This window comes from Balaenoptera borealis, assembly GCF_965194805.1.
Source record: "Balaenoptera borealis genome assembly, chromosome: 13".
NCBI lineage: Eukaryota > Metazoa > Chordata > Mammalia > Artiodactyla > Balaenopteridae > Balaenoptera > Balaenoptera borealis.
The window spans coordinates 33,445,870-33,469,259 of record NC_138870.1 but is presented as its reverse complement, the minus strand read 5'-3'; the positions used below and the strand labels follow the sequence as shown (position 1 = coordinate 33,469,259).

Genomic DNA, 23,390 nt, shown 5'->3' with positions numbered 1-23,390 from the left:
TAATCCAGTAAGATTTACCCCAGAAAAGCAAGTTTGGTTTAACATTAGAAAATCAATCAATGTAATTAACTAAATAACAGAATAAAGGGAGAAAATATGCCCATTTCAACAGATGCAGAAAAGCATTTTCCAACACCCATTATGATAAAAAGTCTCAGCAAATAATTACTAGAAACAAGTTTCCTAAACCTGATGAAGGATATCTATTAAAAAAAGAAAAAAAAAAACTACATATAACATCATACTTAATGATGAGAGACTGAATGCTTTCCTCCTAAGTTTGGAAGCCAGGGAACAATGCCTACTTTTACTACTTCTATTCAGCATAGTACTGGAGGTCCTAGCCAGTGTAATAAGACACGAAAAAGAAGAAGAAAAAAAAAAAGATATACAGGTTAAAAGGAAGAAGTAAATCCGTCTTTATTAGCAAATGGCATTATTGTGAACGTAGAAAAATATGTGGAGTCAACAAAAAGCTGTTAGAACTCAAGAGTTTTGCAAGCCCACAGGATATATTAACATACAAAGAAATCAACTGCATTTCTATAAACCAGCAGTGAATGAACTACTGGAAATTGGAATTCAAAAACAATGCTATTTACAATAGCATCAAAAAACATGCAATACAAAACATTGGTGGGAGAAATTTAAATGACAAATACACGGAAATAAATACTACATTTATATGTCAGAAGACTCATTATTAAGACACCAGTTCCCTCAAATTTATTTCTAGATTTAATCTAAAGAAATTTTTATTTATATGTTAATTCTTTATTATATAACAATAATACATTATTTATACATTAATTCTATATTAAATGTATATAGAGATTTAATTCTAATAAAAAATCCCAGCATAAAATTAATTAGTTGATTCAAAATGTATATGGAAATGCAAACAACCTAGTATAATAAGAAAAATTTTGAAAAAGAACACCACCAGAGAACTTATACTACCAGATTTCATTAAGCTAAAGTAATCAAGACAGTATGGCATTGGCATAAGGATAAAGATTTAAATCAATGGCACAGAATAAAATCCCACTCCTAAGCATATACCTGGAGAAAACCATAATTTGAAAAGATACATGCACCCCAATGTTCACTGCAGCACTACTTACAATAGCCAGGACATGGAAGCAACCTAAATGTCCATCAACAGAGGAATGGATAAAGAAGATGTGGTACACATATACAATGGAATATTACTCAGCCTTAAAAAAAAGAACAAAATAATGCCATTTGCAGCAACATGGATGAACCTAGAGATTGTTGTACTGAGTAAAATAAGTCAGACACAGAAAGCCAAATATCATATTATGATATCACTTATATGTGGAATCTAAAAAAAGAGTACAAATGAACTTATTAACAAAACAGAAGTAGAGTCACAGATGTAGAAAACAAACTTATGGTTACCAGGGGATAAGGAGGGGAGGGACAAATTGGGAGACTGTGATTGACATATACACAGTACTGTATATAAAATAGACAGCTAAAAAGAACCTACTGTATAGCACAGGTATGTCTACTTAATACTCTGTAATGGCCTATATGGGAAAAGAATCTATAAAAAGAGTGGATATATGTATATGTATAACTGATTCACCTTGCTGTACACCTGAAACTAACACAACATTGTAAATCAACTATACTCCAATAAAATTTTTTTTTAATTTTTTTAAAAAAGAATGCAGAAATAGAAGCACACCTCTATGGTCAGTTAAATAGGATAAACATGCCATTACTTCAATGAGGAAATATAGTATATTCAACAGTGATGTTAAAACAACTGGATATCTATGTGGAAAAAAATAAATGTCAATTCTTCACTGACACTATATACCAAAATTAAAATGGATTACAGACCTAAATGTAAAAGCTAAGAATTTAACACTTCTATGAGAAAACATAGGAGAAAATATTCACAAATTTGAGATAGGAAAAGATTTCTTAAATGGGATAGAAAAAGCACAAACTAGAAAAGAAAAAACTGAAACACTGCACTTTTCAAAATTTAAGACCTCTGCTCTTTGAGAAATAACATTAATAAATGAAAAAACAAGCTATAAATGAAAGAAAATATTTGTAATTCATATATCTGTCAAAGGACTTCTACTTAGAATATAAAAAGAACTCTTAAAATAACGTGAGACAACAACACAATTAAAAGTTAGCAAAGATCTAAACAGACACTTTGCCAAGAAAATATCAATATATGAATGGCCAATAAGAACATGAAAATATTCTCAATATCAATAGTTTTCAGGGAAATGAAAATTGAACCCAAATAAGCTAGGACTACAGCCTCACTAGAATGGCTAAAATTAAACTGACTTACGATACTAAGTGATATAGTGTAATGAGGATTCAGAGCAACTAGAATTTTCATACATTGCTGGTGGGAGTATATGGTATAACCACTTCAGAAAACAGCCAGACATAAAAAAGGACATACTGTATCCTATTTATATGAAACTTGAGAAAATACTAATTTAATCTATTGTGACAGAAAGCAAATCAGCGGTTGCCAAGGGACAAGGTGGGGGGGACGTTTTTTGTAAAGAGGCATATAAAGGGACTTTTTTGGATGATAGAAACATTGCATAACTTAATAGTGGTGATGATTACATGGATGAATAAATGAAAACATATACTTAAGATGGGTATATTAGTATATCTCAATAAAGTTGGGGGGTTTTTTGTTTATTTATTTATTTATTTATTTTTGGCTGCATTGGGTCTTCATTCCTGCGCGTGGGCTTTCTCTAGTTGTGGCGAGCGGGGGCTACTCTTGGTTGCAGTGTGCAGGCTTCTCATTGCGGTGGCTTCTCTTATTGCAGAGCACAGGCTCTAGCTGCGTGGGCTTCAGTAGTTGTGGCACATGGGACCAGTAGTTATGGCTCGCAGGCTCTAGAGCGCAGGCTCAGTAATTGTGGCGCACGGGCTTGGTTGCTCTGCGGCACGTGGGATCTTCCTGGACCAGGGCTCGAACCCATGTCCCCTGCATTGGCAGGCGGATTCTTAACCACTGCACCACCAGGGAAGTCCCAATAAAGTTGGTTTTAAAAAATGCTTGGACTTGAGACATGAGATTTTGGAATAACCCTTATTTTTGCCCTCTCAAATGTCTTTATCACCCAAAGTTTTCAATCATACTATTTTAATAAAAAAGCACCTCACCCCATTTTTCAAACTGTATTATGTTAAGTGTCAGCCTTAATCACTGCCATTAATATCCTGCCATGTTAATTTTTTGTTATTTCAGGAGTTATTAAAATATTATTTTTAACTCTAATAAAGATAAAAATATTTTTTATTAAGCACTTTCTATTTGCAAGCACTCTCCCAGACACTTTACATACATTTTTCCAAATTCCTATAAATAATCCTGGAAGTTTAGCAACACTGCCTTTAATAAGGATAAGGGGCTTACACAAACCACAAAAGTATCTGGTCAATGATGGAATATGGAATCCAATTCCAGTCTGAGTCAGTGTTTTCACTGCAATAGCCACCACTCACTGATTATGGGCAGTATGATAACACTTAAAAGTGTAGACATACATTTTCTTCATTGCCTTAAGTAGCAGTTAAGTAATAGTAAGCATTAACTATTTCCACTAATGAATACAGTTTTCCTCAAGATTTTCCAAATGAAGTAAATCAGATTTTTGTCCCAATTTCTACTGTTCCATGCCAGAGGGTAAGTGTTTTAAAACATAACAGACTCTATTGTTTAGTAATAATTACCTTCACTATCCAGGTCATCACTTTGAGCAAACACGTTGTCAACATAAGACTCGGGAATGAAGGTCCATTCATCAAATTTATCAAGTATTTCTTCAGAAAAATTCCCACTGCTGCCTGAGGCTGTTCCTTCTTCCACAGCACTTTTCATCTGATATCTGAGCACCATTCTCGCTAGGGTGGATCCTATATCTAAAAATAAAAAGATATACCAGCAACAACTTTTTTTTTCAACATCTTTATTGGAGTATAATTGCTTTACAATGTTGTGTTAGTCTCTTCTTTATAACAAAGTGAATCAGCTATATATATACATACATCCCCATATCTCCTCCCTCTTGTGTCTCCCTCCCGCCCTCCCTATCCCACCCCTCTAAGTGGTCACAAAGCACTGAGCTGATCTCCCTGTGCTATGCGGCTGCTTCCCACCAGCCATCCATTCTACACTGGGTAGTGTATATATGTCCATGCCATTCTCTCACTTCGTCCCAGCTTACCCTTCCCCATCCTTGTGTCCTCAAGTCCACTCTCTATGTCTGTGTCTTTATTCCTGTCCTGCCCCTAGGTTCTTCAGAACCTTATTTTTTTTAGATTCCATATATATGTTTTAGCATACAGTATTTGTTTTTCTCTTTCTGACTTACTTGACTCTGTATGACAGACTCTAGGTCCATCCACCTCACTACAAATAACTCAATTTCGTTTCTTTTTATGGCTGAGTAATATCCCATTGTATATATGTGCCACATCTTCTTTATCCATTTATCTTCTTTATCAATGGACACTTAGGTTGCTTCCATGTCCTGGCTATTGTAAATAGTGCTGCAATGAACATTGTGGTACATGACTCTTTTTGAATTATGGTTCTCTCTGGGTATATGCCCAGTAGTGGGAATGCTGGGTCGTATGGTAGTTCTATTTTTAGAAATCAGTAATTATACAAGCATAAACATATATCATACCAAAGTTCCTTATATAGTCTCCTACTTCTAAGGGAATTTTTTATTCTTACTTCAAAGTCACTTTGCAATCATGATACTGTATAAAGTAGCAGGCAATGAACTTAAATTTTTTAAAAATCATAAAAATTTACACAAAGCTTTGGTGTTGGTGACAAAACTGAACCTTTATGAAACACTTGATCCAGAAAAAGTTCTGGGCCTTGAAGCCAGACAGGCCTGTGCTCAAGTCACTTGCAAGCTATACAAGCTCCCTGAGTGTCAGTGTCCTCACTTGGGAAGTGAAGACAACAACATACACAGCACAGGATTATGGAAAATATTAAAGAATATGATGCATGTGAAGTTTTTAGCAAAATACTTAGGACACAGAAGATAATAAATGATATTCTTATTTTTATAAACTATTTGCTGAGTGATTCATTCTATTAGGAAATTTGATGAAATTCCAAAATTCTTAACATTCTTCTTGCTATTTTACTGCATTTTATATTATGCTCTATATTGAAGAAATAAGTTGGCAGAGTTCTCATTGTCCTACATATATCCTGGAAAATTTCTTAAAATATTACTCTCATAACTCACATTACAACATGTGTGCGTAACTCAAATAGTACCTGGAAAATGTTTTAAAGCTTTGAATTCAAAATGTTCTTTACTCAGACCAGTTGTCAAAAAACTTATGGCTATGCCCTCCAATCTATTACATGACATTATATTTTTTAAATTAGGTAAGACTTGTCAACACTTGTAAAAAACTTCATACAGAAACAAAAGAATACCCTGAATGTATATCTCTCTTCATACCTCTCCAAAGGCCCACAATTCCTCTCCATCAGATATCAAAGATTAAAGTAAGCAGGTTGTTGGCATGAGACCAATTGAAGTGATAAAACATGGACTCTAATCATATTTCATTAGTTTCCAAGGTCCCCAAAGGCAACCAGGGAACCCATTTCTGGATTTTTTTTCCCAACATGGTCTTTTCACATTCGAACACTTATGACTACCATATCCCAATTGTCTTTTCACCAATACTAGTATACTAAAAACATTGTTCTCTAACAGTGTTTTTTTCCCTTAAGAATGCATTCTAGGGACTTCCCTGGTGGCACAGTGGTTAAGAATCCGCCTGCCAATGCAGGGGACACAGGTTCGAGCCCTGTTCCGGAAAGATCCCACATGCCGCGGAACAACTAAGCCCGTGTGCCACAACTACTGAGCCTGTGCTCTAGAGCCCAGGAGCCACAACTGCTGAGCCTGCATGCCACAACTACTGAAGCCTGCGCACCTACAGCCTGTGCTCCACAACAAGAGAAGCCACCGCAGTGAGAAGCCCGCACACCGCAATGAAGAGTAGCCCCGACTCGCTACAACTAGAGAAAGCCCGTGCACAGCAACAAAGACCCAACGCAGCCAAAAATAAATAAATTTATTAAAAAAAAAAAAAGAAAGAATGCATTCTATATCTGGACATTTGGATTTGCTAGATGTTTTTCTCCCAATGAATGCAAAGCATTCCACTGCATGAACATACCATAATTAATTTGAATAGTTCCTTTTGGGGAATACTTAGGTTTTTCCCTAATTTTTTGTTATTATGAGTAATATTTTAATGTGCATCCTTGAACATAATTTTTGTGCACATTAAGAATGCCTGTATCATGGATCCCTATCAGCATATTCTTGGGTCAAAAAAGTATGGGTGTACATTTAAAGTATTAATAGATATTGCCAAATTTTCCTCAAAAGAGGACAATTTGAATTCATGTCTATAATGTGTGAAGTACCTGTTTCCACATATGCTTATCAACATAATTTCTTACCGAATTTTATATTTGCCTATACTATATTTAATGAGCACTTACTATGTGAAAAGCACTAGTATAGATGCTAATGGTAACTGTCATCAATGTACTTAATGTATACAAGATCTATACTAACTTGAAAATACATCCTTAAGTGAAATGCGAAGTGTACTAACTTGAAAATGCAAACTATATATGTGTTTATGTCTCCACGCACATATTTTAATTCATATGTAAGCATACAAAAAGTCTAGGGAAAAAATCTACATTGATTACCTATAAGTAAAAAAATAAGTTGTTATTTTCTTCCTTAAGATTCTTATGTTTTTCTATTTGTAAATGCACATAGATTATTTTTATAATAAAAAATAAAATATGTAACAAAGAAAAGAAACCTGACAGAAAGATCCCACTGTTTTGCTCTATCTTTATAAAATATGTATTTGCTGGCTCATAAAGAACTTAAATATAATGTCAGTTTCAAGCATTTCTTGACCAAAAAAAAAAAGATATCCAAGCCTTTACAATATTTTTGGCTTAAGGTGAACCAAACTGGAATGAAAACTAACGAAAAGATTAGTGATTTTTAAAAATACTACTAAAATTAAGACTTGTACAGACTTTTCCTGTTAATCCTTACTTGTCTCTTTTCTTAAATTAGATGTCTTATCTGGAAATAGAGGACCAAGCCAAGAAGGTTCAATTTTTCCCATACAAAATCCTCCAAGGCAGATGCTATTATTGGCCAGATCCAGGGCAAGCCTCTTTAAGAGTAAGCTGATGATTTGGCTGTCGCCTTTCCCAATGCTGATTGTTAGCGCTTTCCGTACATCCTGCTCACGGGATCCACTATTCAGTAACAGTTCTACCAGTTTGGGACTGCTCGCTTTCTCACATACCTATTAAAGAAAAAGAGAAGGTAAGCATATTAAAAACCTGTCATTTTTCCTTTTAAGAGACTGATAATCAAACTTGGAGTGATTTTTCCCTACATCCGTAAATTTAGAATGAAACAAAATAAGGCAAAACTCATCCTTGAAATAGATTAGGAAAATAAAATAAGATTAGCACCACAAATATCAGAGCAGCATAAATCAAATAAATCTGACACATGAGAGTCAGTTACTCATACTTTTGGACTTCTGTTTGCTCATTGGAAGACATCTGGGAAACTAGTACCTTAACACAGTAAATGCTACTGCCCTGCCTTCATTCGTGACATAGAATAACTAAGTGTGAGTATAAATATTATAAAATTTGCTAATGCCACATGCAAAGGACAGTCATCATTTACTTCTGGTTTTCCAGGACAAGAATTTTAATTTCCACAAAAACTTATCTTGTCTCTCAGTTTCCTACCTTCCCCTGAATGTTAAGTTTTCAGAGCATGTCCTCAAGGTGGGTTAGCATGCTAGCTGCTACAAAAACTAGAGTGACCATAGTAAGCAGAGAGAAGTCTTAGCAACCTGCAGCATAGCACACTGGTGCAACCCAGCAACAGCTTCTGAAAGGCAATGGAATGTGATGTTATCAACTAGAAGAACAAAGTCATAGATAATATAAATATTATACGCCAGGTACTGTGCTAACTTCTGTAAACACATGACCTCCAATCCTTATTTTTTAAAAACCTATGCCGTAAAAATTATTACCCCCATTTTATAGATGAATATTTAGGAAAAATATGTGATTTGTCCAAACCCTTAGAGCTAGTCAATAAGAGACTTGGATTTGAAATCAAATCTGCTGGCTCCAAAGCCTGTGCTCCTTTCATGACCCAATATTAAGGATTAAAAAATAAAAGGAAAGAAGACCCTAAGATTCAGGGTACCAGGTCGGTGGAACAAGATGGTTGGGGAAAATTCCTGAATTCTTCAGAATTAAAGTGTGTCCAAGAGGTTTGAGGGGACAGTCCTGTGGTGTGATGGCACCAACTTAATGCCCACCAGTCTCCAGGATCACCCACCTTCAACCCATTCTCCCCAGAGCCACTATAGTACTTTTCTAGTCTGGATATGATCACGTCATTATCCTATTTTAAAATCTTCTAAAACCTTTCTGCTCCAGGCCATTCCCCCAAATACGACATGAAATTTTGCAAACCTCATTACCTTCATTTATGCTATTTCTCTTGCCTCAAATATCTAATTCTGCTCTTCAGCCAGTAAAAAGTTGTTCATTCTTGAAGGAATAGTTTTAAACTCTCTTGCACATTAAGTCCTTGCTATCAACTTCCCAGGCCACACACACCCTTCCTCCTCCAGATGCCCATCCCATTTTGTTTAACATAGCACTTAGCACACTGAACTAGACATGCTTATCTGCTTTATAACTAGAATGAAAGGCATGGATGCTACTGCAATTCAATTTGTGCCTCTGTACCCTAGCACAATGCCTAAGGAATATATTTAATTTAGCAAATTATTGAAATCCTTTAAGGGCCCACAGGAAATTTTAAAGGAAGGAAGGAAGGGAGGGAGGGAGGAAGGGAGGAAGGGAGGGGCCAAAAAACTCATTTCTTCTCTTGGAGACCAGCAATCTTTTACCTCTAAATTATGGCATTTACTGCCTACCTTGTATTAAGGTGATTTATGTTTTATCCTCCCCCATCTCCCAATAGACACTTTGAAACAGGAAACTCCTTTTCTATTCTTTACTGACTATCTAGCACTGTGCTTTCCACAGAGAAGATGCTCAATACATTTTATAGCAGAATTTTCCTCGGGGGACCCAAGCTATCCAAGCTGATTTCAGGGATATGGTGCCATGAAGAGATAAATATATAAGAAACAGTATCAGACAAAAGAAATAAAATTATGTAAGTAACTCCAACTTCATGAGAAGGAAAAAAAATACTGCTCAGATACACACAGTTTTGTATTTTAATAATGAGGATAATTCAAATATTATCAAACTGTAATTTACAATCCTTTGCTATCTTGTCTCATATTCTAATTTATAAATAATTCAGCCCACAATCATATCCTAATATTTCAAACCAGCATTCAGGAATGAATGTACAACCCCCTCCCCCCACCACCACTATCATGAATCTGTTATGTAAACAAAAGATTAAAGAAGGCAGATTTTCCACTACTTACCTGTAGAGTGTCCTCAGGCAAGTTACTTAACCTTTCTGAGCCTCAATTCCTCTCCTGCATAATAGGATAATACTAGGACTTATTCTTAAGGTTGTTGTGAGGAGTTTATTAAGTAAAGGGCTCAGAGCAGGGCCCAGGTGATAATGAACACCACAGAAGCATCTGCTATTATATTTATTCACAATTCATTATACTTGCTCTTCCCACCATGACTTGATGAGTCATCTTCAGGTCTCTATTCATACATTTTCACACCCAATATTAACCCTCCATATTCTTCTCTACCAATCATGTACATTACATTATTATTACATTCACCTCAGAAAACCTAACAAGATTCTCTGTCCTTGCTCTGAATAGTTCTTAATTATGCAGCATTGCTGCATGAATAGTCTTGATTATGTTACTTTGCACTGGTACAAAATAAGGTATGTTCAATCGATCTACCCACAATATTTAATCAACATTTATTATTTGTTAGATACAAATAATCTCTGACAACTAGGATAAATTCTTTACATTTAATACACCCATGGATGTAAAGATCTGATTTTAAGAAGAAAAGATATAAATAAGTACATTAAGTCCAAAAGAACTTGGGAAGAAGAATAAGGTAAAAAGCCTTTTGTATAGATATATTTGGATAAATTGAGAGAAAAGTAGAAAGCACTCCCTGTGGGGAATGTAGAGTAATTGCACTCAAGTGATTTTAGTTATGTTGTTTCCCTAGGAGAAATCTGAAGGGGAAGTTTCTTTTCAATCCAAGTAACATTAACTCAATGATCTCAAGATCACACAAAAGATACACAATAAAAACATACTAAATTATTGAGGAAAATAATTTAATTATCTTTAATAACAGAGAAGCAACTATTTTTAATGTTGCTTGCTTAAATGAAATATGACTAATTTAAATAATTTGATTATGTATTTGGTTTTAATGCATAAATTAATTGTGCATGAAAATGAGTTACAGGTTCAGTTTCTTTTTAGGTAGATTGCTAATTAGTACTAACTTAATCTTACAGTTGACAAATTGATACGAATCCATAGGTGACTGGGAAATTAAATAAAGTAAGGCTTTAAAAGTAAATTATTGGAAAACACAGCACTCTGCTGGTTATTTAATAATGAATATTAAATCACTACATAATTGCTTTGTTGGAAATATTAAGTATCCAGAAAACATATGTAGTGCTTCCCGAATGCTATTATAAACGCTAAAATTCATAGAATGAAGACAAACTTGAAATAACATGTAATGCACTCTGATAAATATGTACCGAATTCATACTGTATGTAAAGCAGTGAGTTAGATATTCTGAATGATACATAGATGAACCTTGTACATCTCTACCTTCACATAACTCACAAAATATAAAGAGGTGTACATAAACTGTCACGGACAGTAACAAGAAGTAAATCTTTATTTTGTATGGAGGTCTGGGGGTGTGGGGAGGGCTTTATTGAGGACAAGGAATTTGGGTTAGATTTTGAAGGCAAAGCAGAAGAATTAGATAGATGTGTTTGCACAGTGCATGAGGGAAGGGAGAGAAGGGAAGCAGGCCCAGTGCCACACAACTGCAGGGTGGCCCACAGCAGGGTTGTCAATGTGTACAGCGCCCCAAAGTGTGCAGTACACAGCCTACAGCGCCACATGTGGTAGCCCTGAGGGGAGAATTTTCTAGTGAGAGAAACTGAAAACAGAGAGAAAATAGCTGAAAGATGATCAAAACAAGATAAAACCTTGTGTTGTATGGTGTGTGGCTGGAGAACAATTTGCACAGAGTTGCATAGTAGGAGACACATTTGAAAAGTTATTTATCAACTTAACAAGCTAGGTAGAAAAGTAAAATGAATGATTAGATAATAACACCTAAGGGACCCTATTACCTCTGAAATTCTGTGAATCTAAACTCCTACAAATCACAAGCAATTGTTCAATAAACTGGTAAATTGTGTAGTGAAGAATAATAGGATGTAGATAAGGGCTATACAATGGCAGAGTCAAATTACAGAAAAAAAGACAAAAATGAGTCCTTGAATATTTACCTGACAAATTAAAGAAGCTGCTTCTTTTGCTCGATTGGCATCTGCTCCCAACAGAAGCAAGCATTCAACCATGATGCTGTTATTCTGATCACATGCTCTCTCTAGCATCACACTTTTTAACTCATCATCCATAGCCAATTTTGCAAAGCACTTGCAACAAAGATTTAGAAACTAAAAAGAATGGAAGTGAGGATTAGAGTCAGCTAAATGTGTAACACTTAGAATACAGGTGAAAAACATTGTACCTGTTGATCCTTTTGCTCCATGATGTTGGAGGACAACTGATGGAATATTACTGAATCAAAGGAATGATGCACCAGCAGCTTGGAAAAAGACACTGACAATTCCAGTACTGTCAAGATTGCCTGAAATCCCTGAAAGTGTGATCAAAAATAATAACAAAGCAATTGTGGACAAAAAAGAATAAATAAATAATGTGAAAGAGAGACTGTATATGGTACTTAAAACCTTGGATGTTCACTTAGCTAAGTAGATGTATTTATTAGATTTGTACTTTAAAGCTATAAACCTTGAAACAATGAAACAAATACATCTTGCTCTCTCGTTACTAAGAAATAAGCAGGTGCACAGAGAATAAGATGCTAGTTAACAAACTATCATCTAGCAAAGCAGGAAAAATACCTAATACACCAAAATCTGCCTTTTAAACATTCCCTGCCTGAAGCCATACCTACAGGTTGAAAGCCAGATATTAATCAGGATTAGAATAGCAGAGTCAGCAGTGCCACAAATCCAAATAGACCAGTGATGTGAATTGCTTATTACAAGATTGCAGATCAGGTTCTCTAAATAGCTTAGCATTTCCACTAACATTTTTGTGCTATCTTCTGAAATTTTAACCTCAGACAAATGTGAGTTCCTAGATTTTATTCACATTGAGTGCATCTGAGAGAAGCTCTAAAGACACTTTGAGATTTACATCCTTGTAGCAAATCATTTATAAAGAACTGATCAGTACACCATTACTTTTTAGAACCACCCCAAGAGTTGTGAACTTCTGACTTGACTATTATATAGCTTGGGTAAACTCACCAAATATCAACTTAACTTTAAAAATTTTTATCTTTCTAGTATATATTAATGAAATCATCTAAATGTTAAAATTATTATTTTGAGCTCTTAAGATGCTGAGTTTCTACAAATGCTTCCTAACATTTGACGGGAGAAAGTATTAATCTATGCAGGTCTGAGCGGCATGTGGTCCACTAACCTCAAACTCAAATGAATGCAATAGCAAAGCAGGTAATGCAAATACATAGAAGGCATATAATTCAAGTTAAAAACTTATAAACACTGAACTGGCCAAATAAAATATGTTGACAAGCCAAATTTAGCCCACTGGTCAATAGTTTACAACCTCTACTATAAAAATCCTAAAATTTATGCTTAGATGAATAAATACTGACTGACAGCTTCATACCTGCACAAAATAATTTCCTTTCCCTAGGATTACTTACAATCAATTCTGCCTTGGCTTTAATCAGCATAGGTTGAGGCACATTACAAAAAGCAGATTTATAAAAGACATTTTGGTTCTAAAACACATTTTTGGTTGTGTGTTCAGCACTTTATAATTTAAAATCTTACATGCATTATCATATTTACTAATAATGTCTGTGCAAAGATTAGAGCTTAGGCATTTCCACTCCTGGTGAAGGCTGCCATTTATGAAAATATTTGGTTTATGAAAGTTGTAAACTCCATTACTAAAAAACCACAACCAAGGCAGAAACTCTTAAGGAAACTATTTGTTTTGCTAACATTAAAAGAAAAACACTCTGAAACAATTTACTTCTTAATCTCCCCTAAATTAATCTTAAACCAGTATCTTGGATTCCTTACAGACAGTTAATATAGATCCCATTTTAAATTTTGCTTGATGAAAAATGTTTAAAATATTGTTTCACTGCAAGAAAAAAATCAAGGGGCAAAATTACTAGGTAAGCAGCTAACAATAAAACACAGAGAATGACAAACTTCAGAATAATTATAACTTTTACTTATCTAAAATCTAAGCAAATAAAGCTCAGCTAGCTGAAATTTCTTTAGCAAAGTCTGTGCTCTTTCATGGAAAAGATAAATGACAAATAAACATACTAATTTTAGAGATTTAGTAATGAAACAGGATATTTTGAGATTCAATCCAATTCTCTTCATCTACTATAATTAAAATACTACAAAATGATAAAAATGGTTTTCAATTAACTAGAATATACCCATTAACGCAAAGTGGGAGTTACACCAGCTGCTCTGAAAGAGAAATCTGTACAAGATCGCAATTCCCTTCAAGATAATGCACATACTTTCATCTGTATTTCACCAATATCCTTAAATCGTTGTAGGCTAGAAATCAGAATTTTTGCCAGCAGATGCCCAGTGCCTGTGCATAAATTCTTCTTTGTAATCAAACATCCTATAAGACTTAAACCCAGACACTGAATTTCTAAAAAAAAAAAGAAAAAATAAACAAAATTTATTGTTTTAAATCTCAAAACTGAAGAAAAAATTTAAACATGTCCAACCAACAGCTAAAGGCCTATAAAAATCTAAATCCTGAGTTCAATTGTACCAACCTTGGTCATCTGGATACATCTGCAGTGTGTGAAGCACCGAATCAATAGCATCTTCCAGGGATAACACCTCTAATGCTTCAGGAAAATGCGCTATAGAAGAAATTACTTTTAATCCACATTTCTGAATCCCAGGATTTCCAATGAACTAAAGTCAAAAAGAAAATTAAGAATATTTGCTGTTAAAAAATGAATTCTAATACTTACCTTAGTTAAAGCCAGCTACAGACTGACAAAATATAAACTAAGTAGTCTAAATAAAATTACTATCCTTGATTCTGCCTTATATCATGAATTACTTTTATTTATTATTAAGAATAACAGCTAACATTTTAATGCTCATTAAGTACCTGTTCTGTGCCAGGCACTATACTAAATACTTTTACATGCTCTCCTTTCCAGGGCATTCTTATTAAACACACACTAACATGATCCCCATTAAAAGATGAGTTCACTGAGGGTTAGCGGGGTGGAGTAGCTATTCCTAAATTCTCACAGACTGTACACTACTGGGAAGATACCAAATCAAGGACATCTGCTCCCACAGCCTAAATTCTTAACCAGAAAAATCAGTGCTGTCTCTCACCATAGAAAATACTAATTGAAAATTTACTCTTTACGTGCTTTACACGCCATATCTCATCTGTTCCCCCTCAACAGCTTCATCCAATAGGTTCACTAGACTTTAAAGATGCAGGGACAAGAGCTCAAGTCACACAGCTAACACATGTCAGTCCTAGTACTTGAATATAAAAGTGTGTCTGCCTTAAAAGTACAGAATCTTAATCATTATCTCTTCCAAACTTTTCATCTCAGTTCCTCCAGAGTTTGACATTATTTGACAGTTATTCTAATAGAGGCCACTTCTTTTCCCAGGCCATCCTTCTCACTGACTGAGAAGAAAACAGGCAACAACACACTTTCCAACCATGTGACAATCACAATCACACTTCCCCTCTTTTGATGTCTGTGACATATACCTAACTCTTACAGTCTGCTTTTCCATGGTGCTCTTTAAACTTCAACTATGATATGAATGCCCACCTAATAGTTTTCCTTTCAAAAATTACAATGCTATCTTTCTGAGGACTTTTGCTTTCACAGACACTAGTTTCATGGTTATCTTCACTCCAAATCTCTGATTGACCCCACCACACGTTCAACTATAGAGCTGAAATAGCTTCTAGCCAGACCTCAAATTCTGATGTAGTCTCCTCAACCAAAACCTCCTACCTTCCAGCCTTTCTCACTTCCATACTGTCAATGAACAGATTTTCATTCATTTCCCAATCTAGTCCCTCAATACCTCTCAAGTGTCCTTACTCAGCATTTTTCTTTGTATCGGTTATGGGGAGAAGCATCATTTTCTCACCCTGTGTCCTTCTCCTCCACCCCGTAACTGCTCACCTTGGACATCATTTCCTCTATCATTTCAACAAGACACTCATATCGTTGCCTCCCTTGGCATTTTTTCCCATCATTATTTCCGTCTTACCAACTCCTTGAGCAGTAAAAATATATCAGCTTTGGAGCCAATTAAATTTGAGTTTAAATTGTCTGATCACTCAATAGTTCCATGAATCTGAGGACCATTAACAATGAATGAAATAACATTTCCTGAGAAGTGATATTTACTCAGAAGGTATTATTCAAGAAACATAAAAAAATTCAAAGTGGTGCAAAGTGAAGCTGGAGGGATGGCTCAGTGTCTGTCTCGACTTCTTCACCTCTGAAATGACCTAATAATGCAGTGTTGTTAGGAGTGAAATGAGATAACTCATCATCCATGCAATAAACATTGAGTGATGGCACAGTTCGGGCCTTGGGCTGAACACTCTTCTCGAAAGTGAAAGCCTTCTCACTGGGAGAGAGTATCCCTAACTTGGTCTTCCATGCCATCGAGCTACCACTTTTCCTTCATTTCTAAACTTATTAATAGAAAAGTCTACACCCACGACCCCCACATTCTTCCCACCTCTTAATTTCACATAATCAGACTTCTGTCCTAACCACTCCAAATTAAAACCATTCAAAGAAACAAGTCCTTTAACAACTGAATTGCTGCTTTTTCCTCCCTTGATTTCCATGACACAGTAATCCATCCCCCCACCCCCACCCCGGCAATTATTCTCAAACTTTAAAACCATTCATTTACCCATCTCCTTCACAATCACTTCTTTCAACTCCAGACTTTATCCAAAGAACTTTTCTTAAAACTCTTCTATTCATGGATGGAATTTCACACACTATCATGGCTTCAAGTCACCATAACAACAATAGCAACAACCATAAGGATAATGCCAAAACCTAAGCAGCATTTGCTATGTGCCAGACTTTCTTTTAAGCACTTCATATATATTAACTCATTTAATCCTCACAACAACCCTATGATGTAGACACACAATTATTCTCCCTATGTTCCTGATGAAAAAAAAACTGAGACACAGAAACCTTTGAGCAGGTAACTCAAAGCACAAGTTTGAACTCTCTTAAGCTCTAAGCCCATGTTTCTCTTTGCTTGACACCAGTATCTTAAACTCAGATGTTCAAAGTTAAAAATTTATCACCTTCTCAAAAAAAAGAAAAAAAAAAACTCAGACTGTCATTCTGAACTTTGTTTTAATTAATAGTACCATCATTTCTGCCTCCTAGGCAGGGCCAGCTTCCGGGGTGCACACATGTGCAGTAGCACAGTCTCTGTGCTCAGAAGGGCCTCACACCTGGTTTAATGCTCTGTGGCTACCACCTTGAAATACTTAATAATTTTTAAACAAGAGGTCCTGCATTTTCATCTGTTACTGGGCCCCACAAGTTATGTAGCTGGTCCTGCTCTTAAGCTCAAAATGCATCCATAGGCTTATTTTTATGCTAAAGTTAAGTCAAACTGATATTTATAAAGTACCTGTTCTTGTCTTAATTACCATCACCTCTAACAAGTTTCTACTCAACTATTGGTTCTGCTACCCTGAGCTCCCCTAATCTCTATTTCAGGTGCAGTTCGATGATGACAAATGACTAGCAACAGGAAATCTGTGATTTGTCTATGCAGAACGAGAATGCAGAGTATCACATTATTACATGTGATGGAGCTCAAATAAACTATTTGATGATTTTAAATAGTGGTGTCTGATTTTTGACAGTTTCATAAATTAGAAAATATATATATATATATACACACATATATATATGTTATTTACAAGCTTACAATGGACTTTCTTTCACTTATCAAATGGTCTATCTTGAAAATAACGATTTATTGCATTGTTGTTCAAATGGGGATTGAAATTAATTTACTAGCAAGTGTTGTCCACATGAAATTTTTGAAAGTACCAATGGTGGACAGCTACAAACATTGATTAGAAACATCCTATTACCTATGCTTCACAATTTTCCAAATTTTTTCAAAGAATACAAATGGTTTCGCTAATGAGTGAGCTAGCCAGCTCAAGGGGAAAATGCCCACACCAGTCTCTTTCCTGTCAGCTAAGTCAATTGTAACTCAGAAAATCTTTCCAGAAAAAAAAATTAACTGAATGTACAGCTAGAAAGAAGACACCATAGTACATGACTAACACTAAGATATATCCTAATAAAGTAGATTTCAAGAAAAAGAATCCTTTGGGGTCCCAGGTAAAAATATCAAACCCTTTAAAAATGAGGAAAGGGCTTCCCTGGTGGCGCAGTGGTTGAGAATCTGCCCGCCAATGCAGGGGACACGGGTTCGAGCCCTGGTCTGTGAAGATCCCACATGCCGCGGAGCAACTGGGCCCGTGAGCCACAACTACTGAGCTTGCGCGTCTGGAGCCTGTGCCCCACAACAAGAGAGGCCGCGACAGTGAAAGGCCCACGCACCGCGATGAAGAGTGATCCCCACTTGCCACAACTAGAGAAAGCCCTCGCATAGAAACGAAGACCCAACACAGCCAAAAAAATAAAAAATAAAATAAAATAAATAAATAAGTCAAAAAGAACGGAAAAAGAATCCTGTGAAAATAAAAAAAAATTTTTTTAAATGAGGAAAGAATCAAGTTGGTCTCAGACTGCTCCACTAAAACATTCAGTGCTAGAAGACAGTGAAATGCCTACAGAGTTTTCAAAGAAAGAAAATAAACCCCCAATACTTTGCAACCAACCAATCTGTTTTTTCAAGAGTCCAAATATAGAAACAACAACAAAATGTTCAGGAAATGGAACTTTAAAAAAAAAAACAGACAACTAAAAGGTAAATGGAAAAACTGTAACAAAAGAACTTGCAGTGAACACTGAATCCACATGACTGTAGGAACAAGATGAAAACAAACTTATTAAGTATGGTTATAGAGCTGAATGTAAATATTTTAAACCTTGTCAAATGTAGAATTAATTTATTTAACAAAAGCTGGTGAGAAGATAGGTAGAAATAGTGGAAGATAGTGTGAATACTTCAATTTTCTCATCTTTTATAGCCAATGGTCAAAAGATACTTTTAAATCTAATAGTAATAACATTAACTAACATTTATTGACCGAATACTATGTGTCAGGCATTGTACCAAGTACATGGCATGAATTATCTCATAAAATTCTTCATAATAACCCCAAGTGAAAAGCCATTTATTGTCTCCATTTTATAGATAATGAAACCGAGACTGTAAATAACTTGTCCAGAATACATTAGTCTGTAGGTGATAAAGCTAGATTCAAACCCAGATATCCTGATTCCAGGACCCACACACTTAACTATTAGAATATGTTGTAGAGTTAAAGCTATAAAAGTAAACACCGTATAATCTGTTTTAATTGAGTGATAGAAGGAAGGAAGACATAAAGATGTGAAAATATGCTAATTTTATCAAAAGTGTGCATAATGTGCTAACATATATGAAGGAAAAAAAAAATGAGTACCTGGGTGATACATTCATATTCATTGAAAACTGTAGATAATTCCATGGCAACACACTGGGAATCTCAGCTAGTTGTTTTTAATCCCTACGTAGAACTACATAATTTGGAAATAATATAATTTATTTAATTAGGACTTATTGATAAGAATTGTATTGTCAGGACAGGCTAAATTAAGCTGTAGTAACAATCTCAAAATTTCATAGGCTGGAAAAAGAAAAGGTTCAATTCTTATTCACGCTTCATTTGTGTTACCGGTCAGGAGGGGTCTCTGTCCAGCACAATCCCTCTGGGAGCCCTGCTAATGGAGCAACCACCATCTCAGACATTACAGGTCACAGTGCCTGAGACAGTGTTCTGTAGCTGCGGTCCCCAGCGTTTTTGGCATCAGGGACCGGTTTCGTGGAAGACAATTTTTCCATGGACCAGGGCGGGAGGGGATGGTTTTGGGATGATTCAAGCACATTACATTTATTGTGCACTTTATTTCTATTATTATTACATGGTAATATATAATGAAATAATTATACAACTCACCATCATGCAGAATCAGGGGCAGCCCTGAGCCTGTTTTCCTGCAACTAGATGGTCCCATCTGGGGGTGACGGGAGACAGTGACACCCGAAGTGTGTAGCTATGTCCAATCTACTCCGTAACCTCGCTTTGGTTGCTGTCACTGCAGAAAACCCTGCTTCACAAAGACAGGACGTTGGAACTGGAAGCAGGCTTTTCAGTGCTTTTGTGGCAATCTTGGGATATTCCGCCTTGACTTTAATCCAGAATGTATGGAGATTTGAAGTTGTCTCAAACATACGTTTAAGTCCATTTGCAATCTCAAGCAACTGATCCTCTTCTAGCATGGACAAAGTCAATTCACCTGGCTTATTCACAAATGGGTCACAGATCCATTCCTTCCCAGTTCGGGGGTCTTTTGTGGTTGGGAAGTAATGCTCAAACTCTTTTGGAAGCTAGGTAGGTGATCATGCACCAGCTGGGAGAAAGAAGGCCCTGGCTCAGTCTCTTTCAAAATCTCTGCTAATGTTTGAAACATGTCAAAAATCCCAGTGTTCACTCGTCACCCCCATAATTCCAGTTTGGCTTTGAATGCAGCCACTTTATCTGCTGACTTGAACACAGCTGTCATTCTCACCTGAAGTGACAGATTGAGTTCGTTGAGCAGGTTGAATATGTCACACAAGTAAGCAAGTTTTGCGACCCATTCTGTGTCACTGAAATGTGCTGCCAGTGGTGACTGTTTTTCTAAAAGAAATCTCTGGAGTGGCTCTTGTAACTCAAAAACGCTGGCCTGTGACCTATCTTTAGAAAGCCATCTCACTTCTGTGTATGAGGGAAGATGTGTGTGCTCTGCGTCCATCTCCTCACAAAGCTGTGAGAACGGACATGAGTTAAGGGCATGTACTTTAATGTGGTTGATAATTTTAATCACATTCTGCAAAACGCTGTTAAGTTCAGGTGACATTTTTCAGCTAGCCAGCATTTCTCTATGGATGACACAGTGCGTAGACTCACATTCAGAAGCGACCTCTTTGACCGGAGTAGTGAAACCAGAAAGCTGTCCAGTCATGGCAGCCAATCTGTCCATGCATATAACCGACACAAAATGACCAATTCAGTTTTCCTGATATGTAATCATTCAAAGACTTGAATAGTTCTGCAGCTGTGGTGTTGGTTGGCAACAAAAGTGCACATAACATATCCTCATGCACATCCTCCTGAAAAATATATCACACAAAAACAAGCTTTTGCTGCCTTGTTGTCAACATCGGTAGACTCATCAACCTGGATTGCGTACCACAGTGACTCATTAATCCTCTCTAACAATTGTGCCTCAATATCCTCTGCTATTTCATCAATTCGTCTAGTTATGGTGCTAGCTGAAAGAGGAACACATGCCACTTCTTGAACTGTAGCCTCTCCTAAAATTTCACGGCAAATGTCCTTAGCAGCAAGCAGGATCAACTCTTCACCAATAGTAAAGGGCTTCTTAGCTTTAGCAATGTGGTTAGCCACTAAGAACGATGCTCTCAGTGCAGACACATTTGATGAAGTGGTGGCCTTCAATAATTGCTTCTGTTCTTCATGTTCACATTTATTTCTTTTGAAAAACTCCAAAGGCTTGTCTTTTAATGCAGGGTGCTTGGTCTCCATGTGGTAAAGCAGGTTTGAAGGTTTCATGGCTTTGCTGGATAGCCGGTCGCCACATATTATACAAAGCGGGCTTGGAAAATGAGAATCACCTGTTGCAATGAACCCTTAATTTAAGGACTCTTGGTATTTTCTTTTATATGCAGCTTTCTTTTTGTTGGCAGTCTTAGAGTCTTCTACTGTCTCATCATTGGGTCTTTCTCCCTTTTCAAAGAAGCTCTCCAGCGATGTTTGTTTTTTACTCATTTTGGCTAGGGTTAGCTTGTGGGCTTACCAAAACTGACTGAGACAAGTGCGCAGTGCAGGAAAGAGGCACGGACGGAAGTGGTAAATAAAATAATGGAAGGGCCACGTGTGGACTAAAATAAGTAAGTGTCAGATTCTGACTTAAAGCCTGCTATCAGATGCAGCTTGTCACTTGCCACTCACTGATAGGGTTTTATTTATTTATTATTATTTTTTTTTAAACATCTTTCTTGGAGTATAATTGGTTTACAATGGTGTGTTAGTTTCTGCTTTATAACAAAGTGAATCCGCTAGTCAGAAAGAGAAAAACTGATAGGGTTTTGATATGAGTCTGCAAGCAATTGATTTATTATGGTCTCTGTGCAGTCAAACCTCTCTGCTAACGATAATCTGTATTTGCAGCCACTCCCCAGCACTACATCACCACCTCAGCTCCACCTCAGATCATCAGGCATTAGATTCTCGTAAGGAGCGTGCAACCTAGATCCCTCGCATGCGCAGTTCATAGTAGGGTTCGCGCTCCTATGAGAATCTATTGCCGCCACTGATCTGAGAGGAGGCGGAGTTCAGGCGGTAATGTGAGCAATGGGGAGCGGCTGTAAATACAGATGAAGCTTCGCTCACTCACCTGCCGCTCACCTCCTGTTGTGCGGCCAGGTTCCTAACTGGCCACAAACCAGTACTGCTCCATTGCCTGTGGGTTGGGAACCCCTGTTCTGTAAGATGCCTCACCAGCAATTAAATGTTTGGTCCAGAAATGACAGATGTAACCTCTACTTACAACTGCTTGGTCAAAACCAGACACATGATCCAATCTAACAACAAAAGGGCCAATAAATACTATCCCAGAATCACCAGAAGGTGGAGAACTGAAAACATTTGGCAAACAACACTAATGATTACCACATAAACATTTAGCTTGTTACCACATTTTTCTTACTAAAAATAATGCCACAATAAACATTCTTATTTAAAAAAACTTTGTGTACATGTACAGGTACATCTATATTATAAATTCTTAGAGTGAAATCACTGGTCAGAAAACATGTCCATTTTAATTTAGATAGATATTACTAAATTTCCCCCAAAAGGTTTTTCTTTTTTAAAATTTACATTTCTTTAATAATGACTGTACTTGAGAACCTTTTCATGTGTTTATATGCCAAATTCATTTTTACCTTTAAATCTCATCCACATGAGATTTAATCTTTAAATGAGTAAGGTAAATATGCAGCTTCCTTTGCTTTCTCCAAATGGCCAGAGAATTAGTTCTTCCAACACAAGCAATCTATTTCCCTCCCCAGTGGTTGGGAAATATCATATATGAATTGAACATTTGCATTTGAGTCTATTTCCTAAATCACCATTATGTGACACTGATCCATCTCCAGTGCAAATGTCACACCATTTTAATTACTAAAATTTTATAATACATTTGATAATCTACTAGAGTTAGGCCATATTAATTGTCCTCTTTTTCAAAATTTGACTGGTTATTCATGTATATTATTTAATTAATTTTCTCAAAACTTTATACTAGCTTATCTAGTTCCATAAAATACTATTGTCATTTTTATTAAGGGTTCATAAATACAGATCAATTTTCATTTTTAAAAAATTAGTAATTTTATCAAAACAGAGAGTATATACATTTTCCTATGTTCAACTCTTCCTTTGTACTTATTCTCAGTTGTTTCATAGTTTTCTTTAGAGTAGTTTTATACACTTTTATTACTTTACTCCTATGTAGTTTCTTTTTGCTGTTGTTATTATTGTTACTTTTTGCAAATAAGCTCTTTCTTTCACCATATTATTTACAGTTGAAATAAATATC

At 36.0% G+C, this 23,390-nt stretch overlaps 1 protein-coding gene across 11 annotated transcripts in view; it reads right to left on the bottom strand.

The window, feature by feature from the left end:
- LRRK2 (leucine rich repeat kinase 2) overlaps positions 1-23,390 on the bottom strand; it is a 194,334-nt gene that overhangs the window by 94,173 nt on the left and 76,771 nt on the right. For 10 of the 11 annotated variants that reach the window (XR_014233101.1, XM_082349301.1, XM_082349309.1 and 7 more), the window contains 6 exons: positions 14,268-14,412; positions 13,998-14,137; positions 11,919-12,047; positions 11,674-11,844; positions 7,161-7,419; positions 3,757-3,945 (listed from right to left, as the gene is read on the bottom strand). Coding sequence is in view for 10 of the 11 variants with exons in the window: in XM_082349301.1 (XP_082205427.1) it covers positions 3,757-3,945; positions 7,161-7,419; positions 11,674-11,844; positions 11,919-12,047; positions 13,998-14,137; positions 14,268-14,412 (1,033 nt within the window). In the remaining variant the exon portion in view is untranslated. The remainder of the gene's footprint in view (positions 1-3,756; positions 3,946-7,160; positions 7,420-11,673; positions 11,845-11,918; positions 12,048-13,997; positions 14,138-14,267; positions 14,413-23,390) is intronic. The other variant, XM_082349305.1, reaches the window with a different exon arrangement.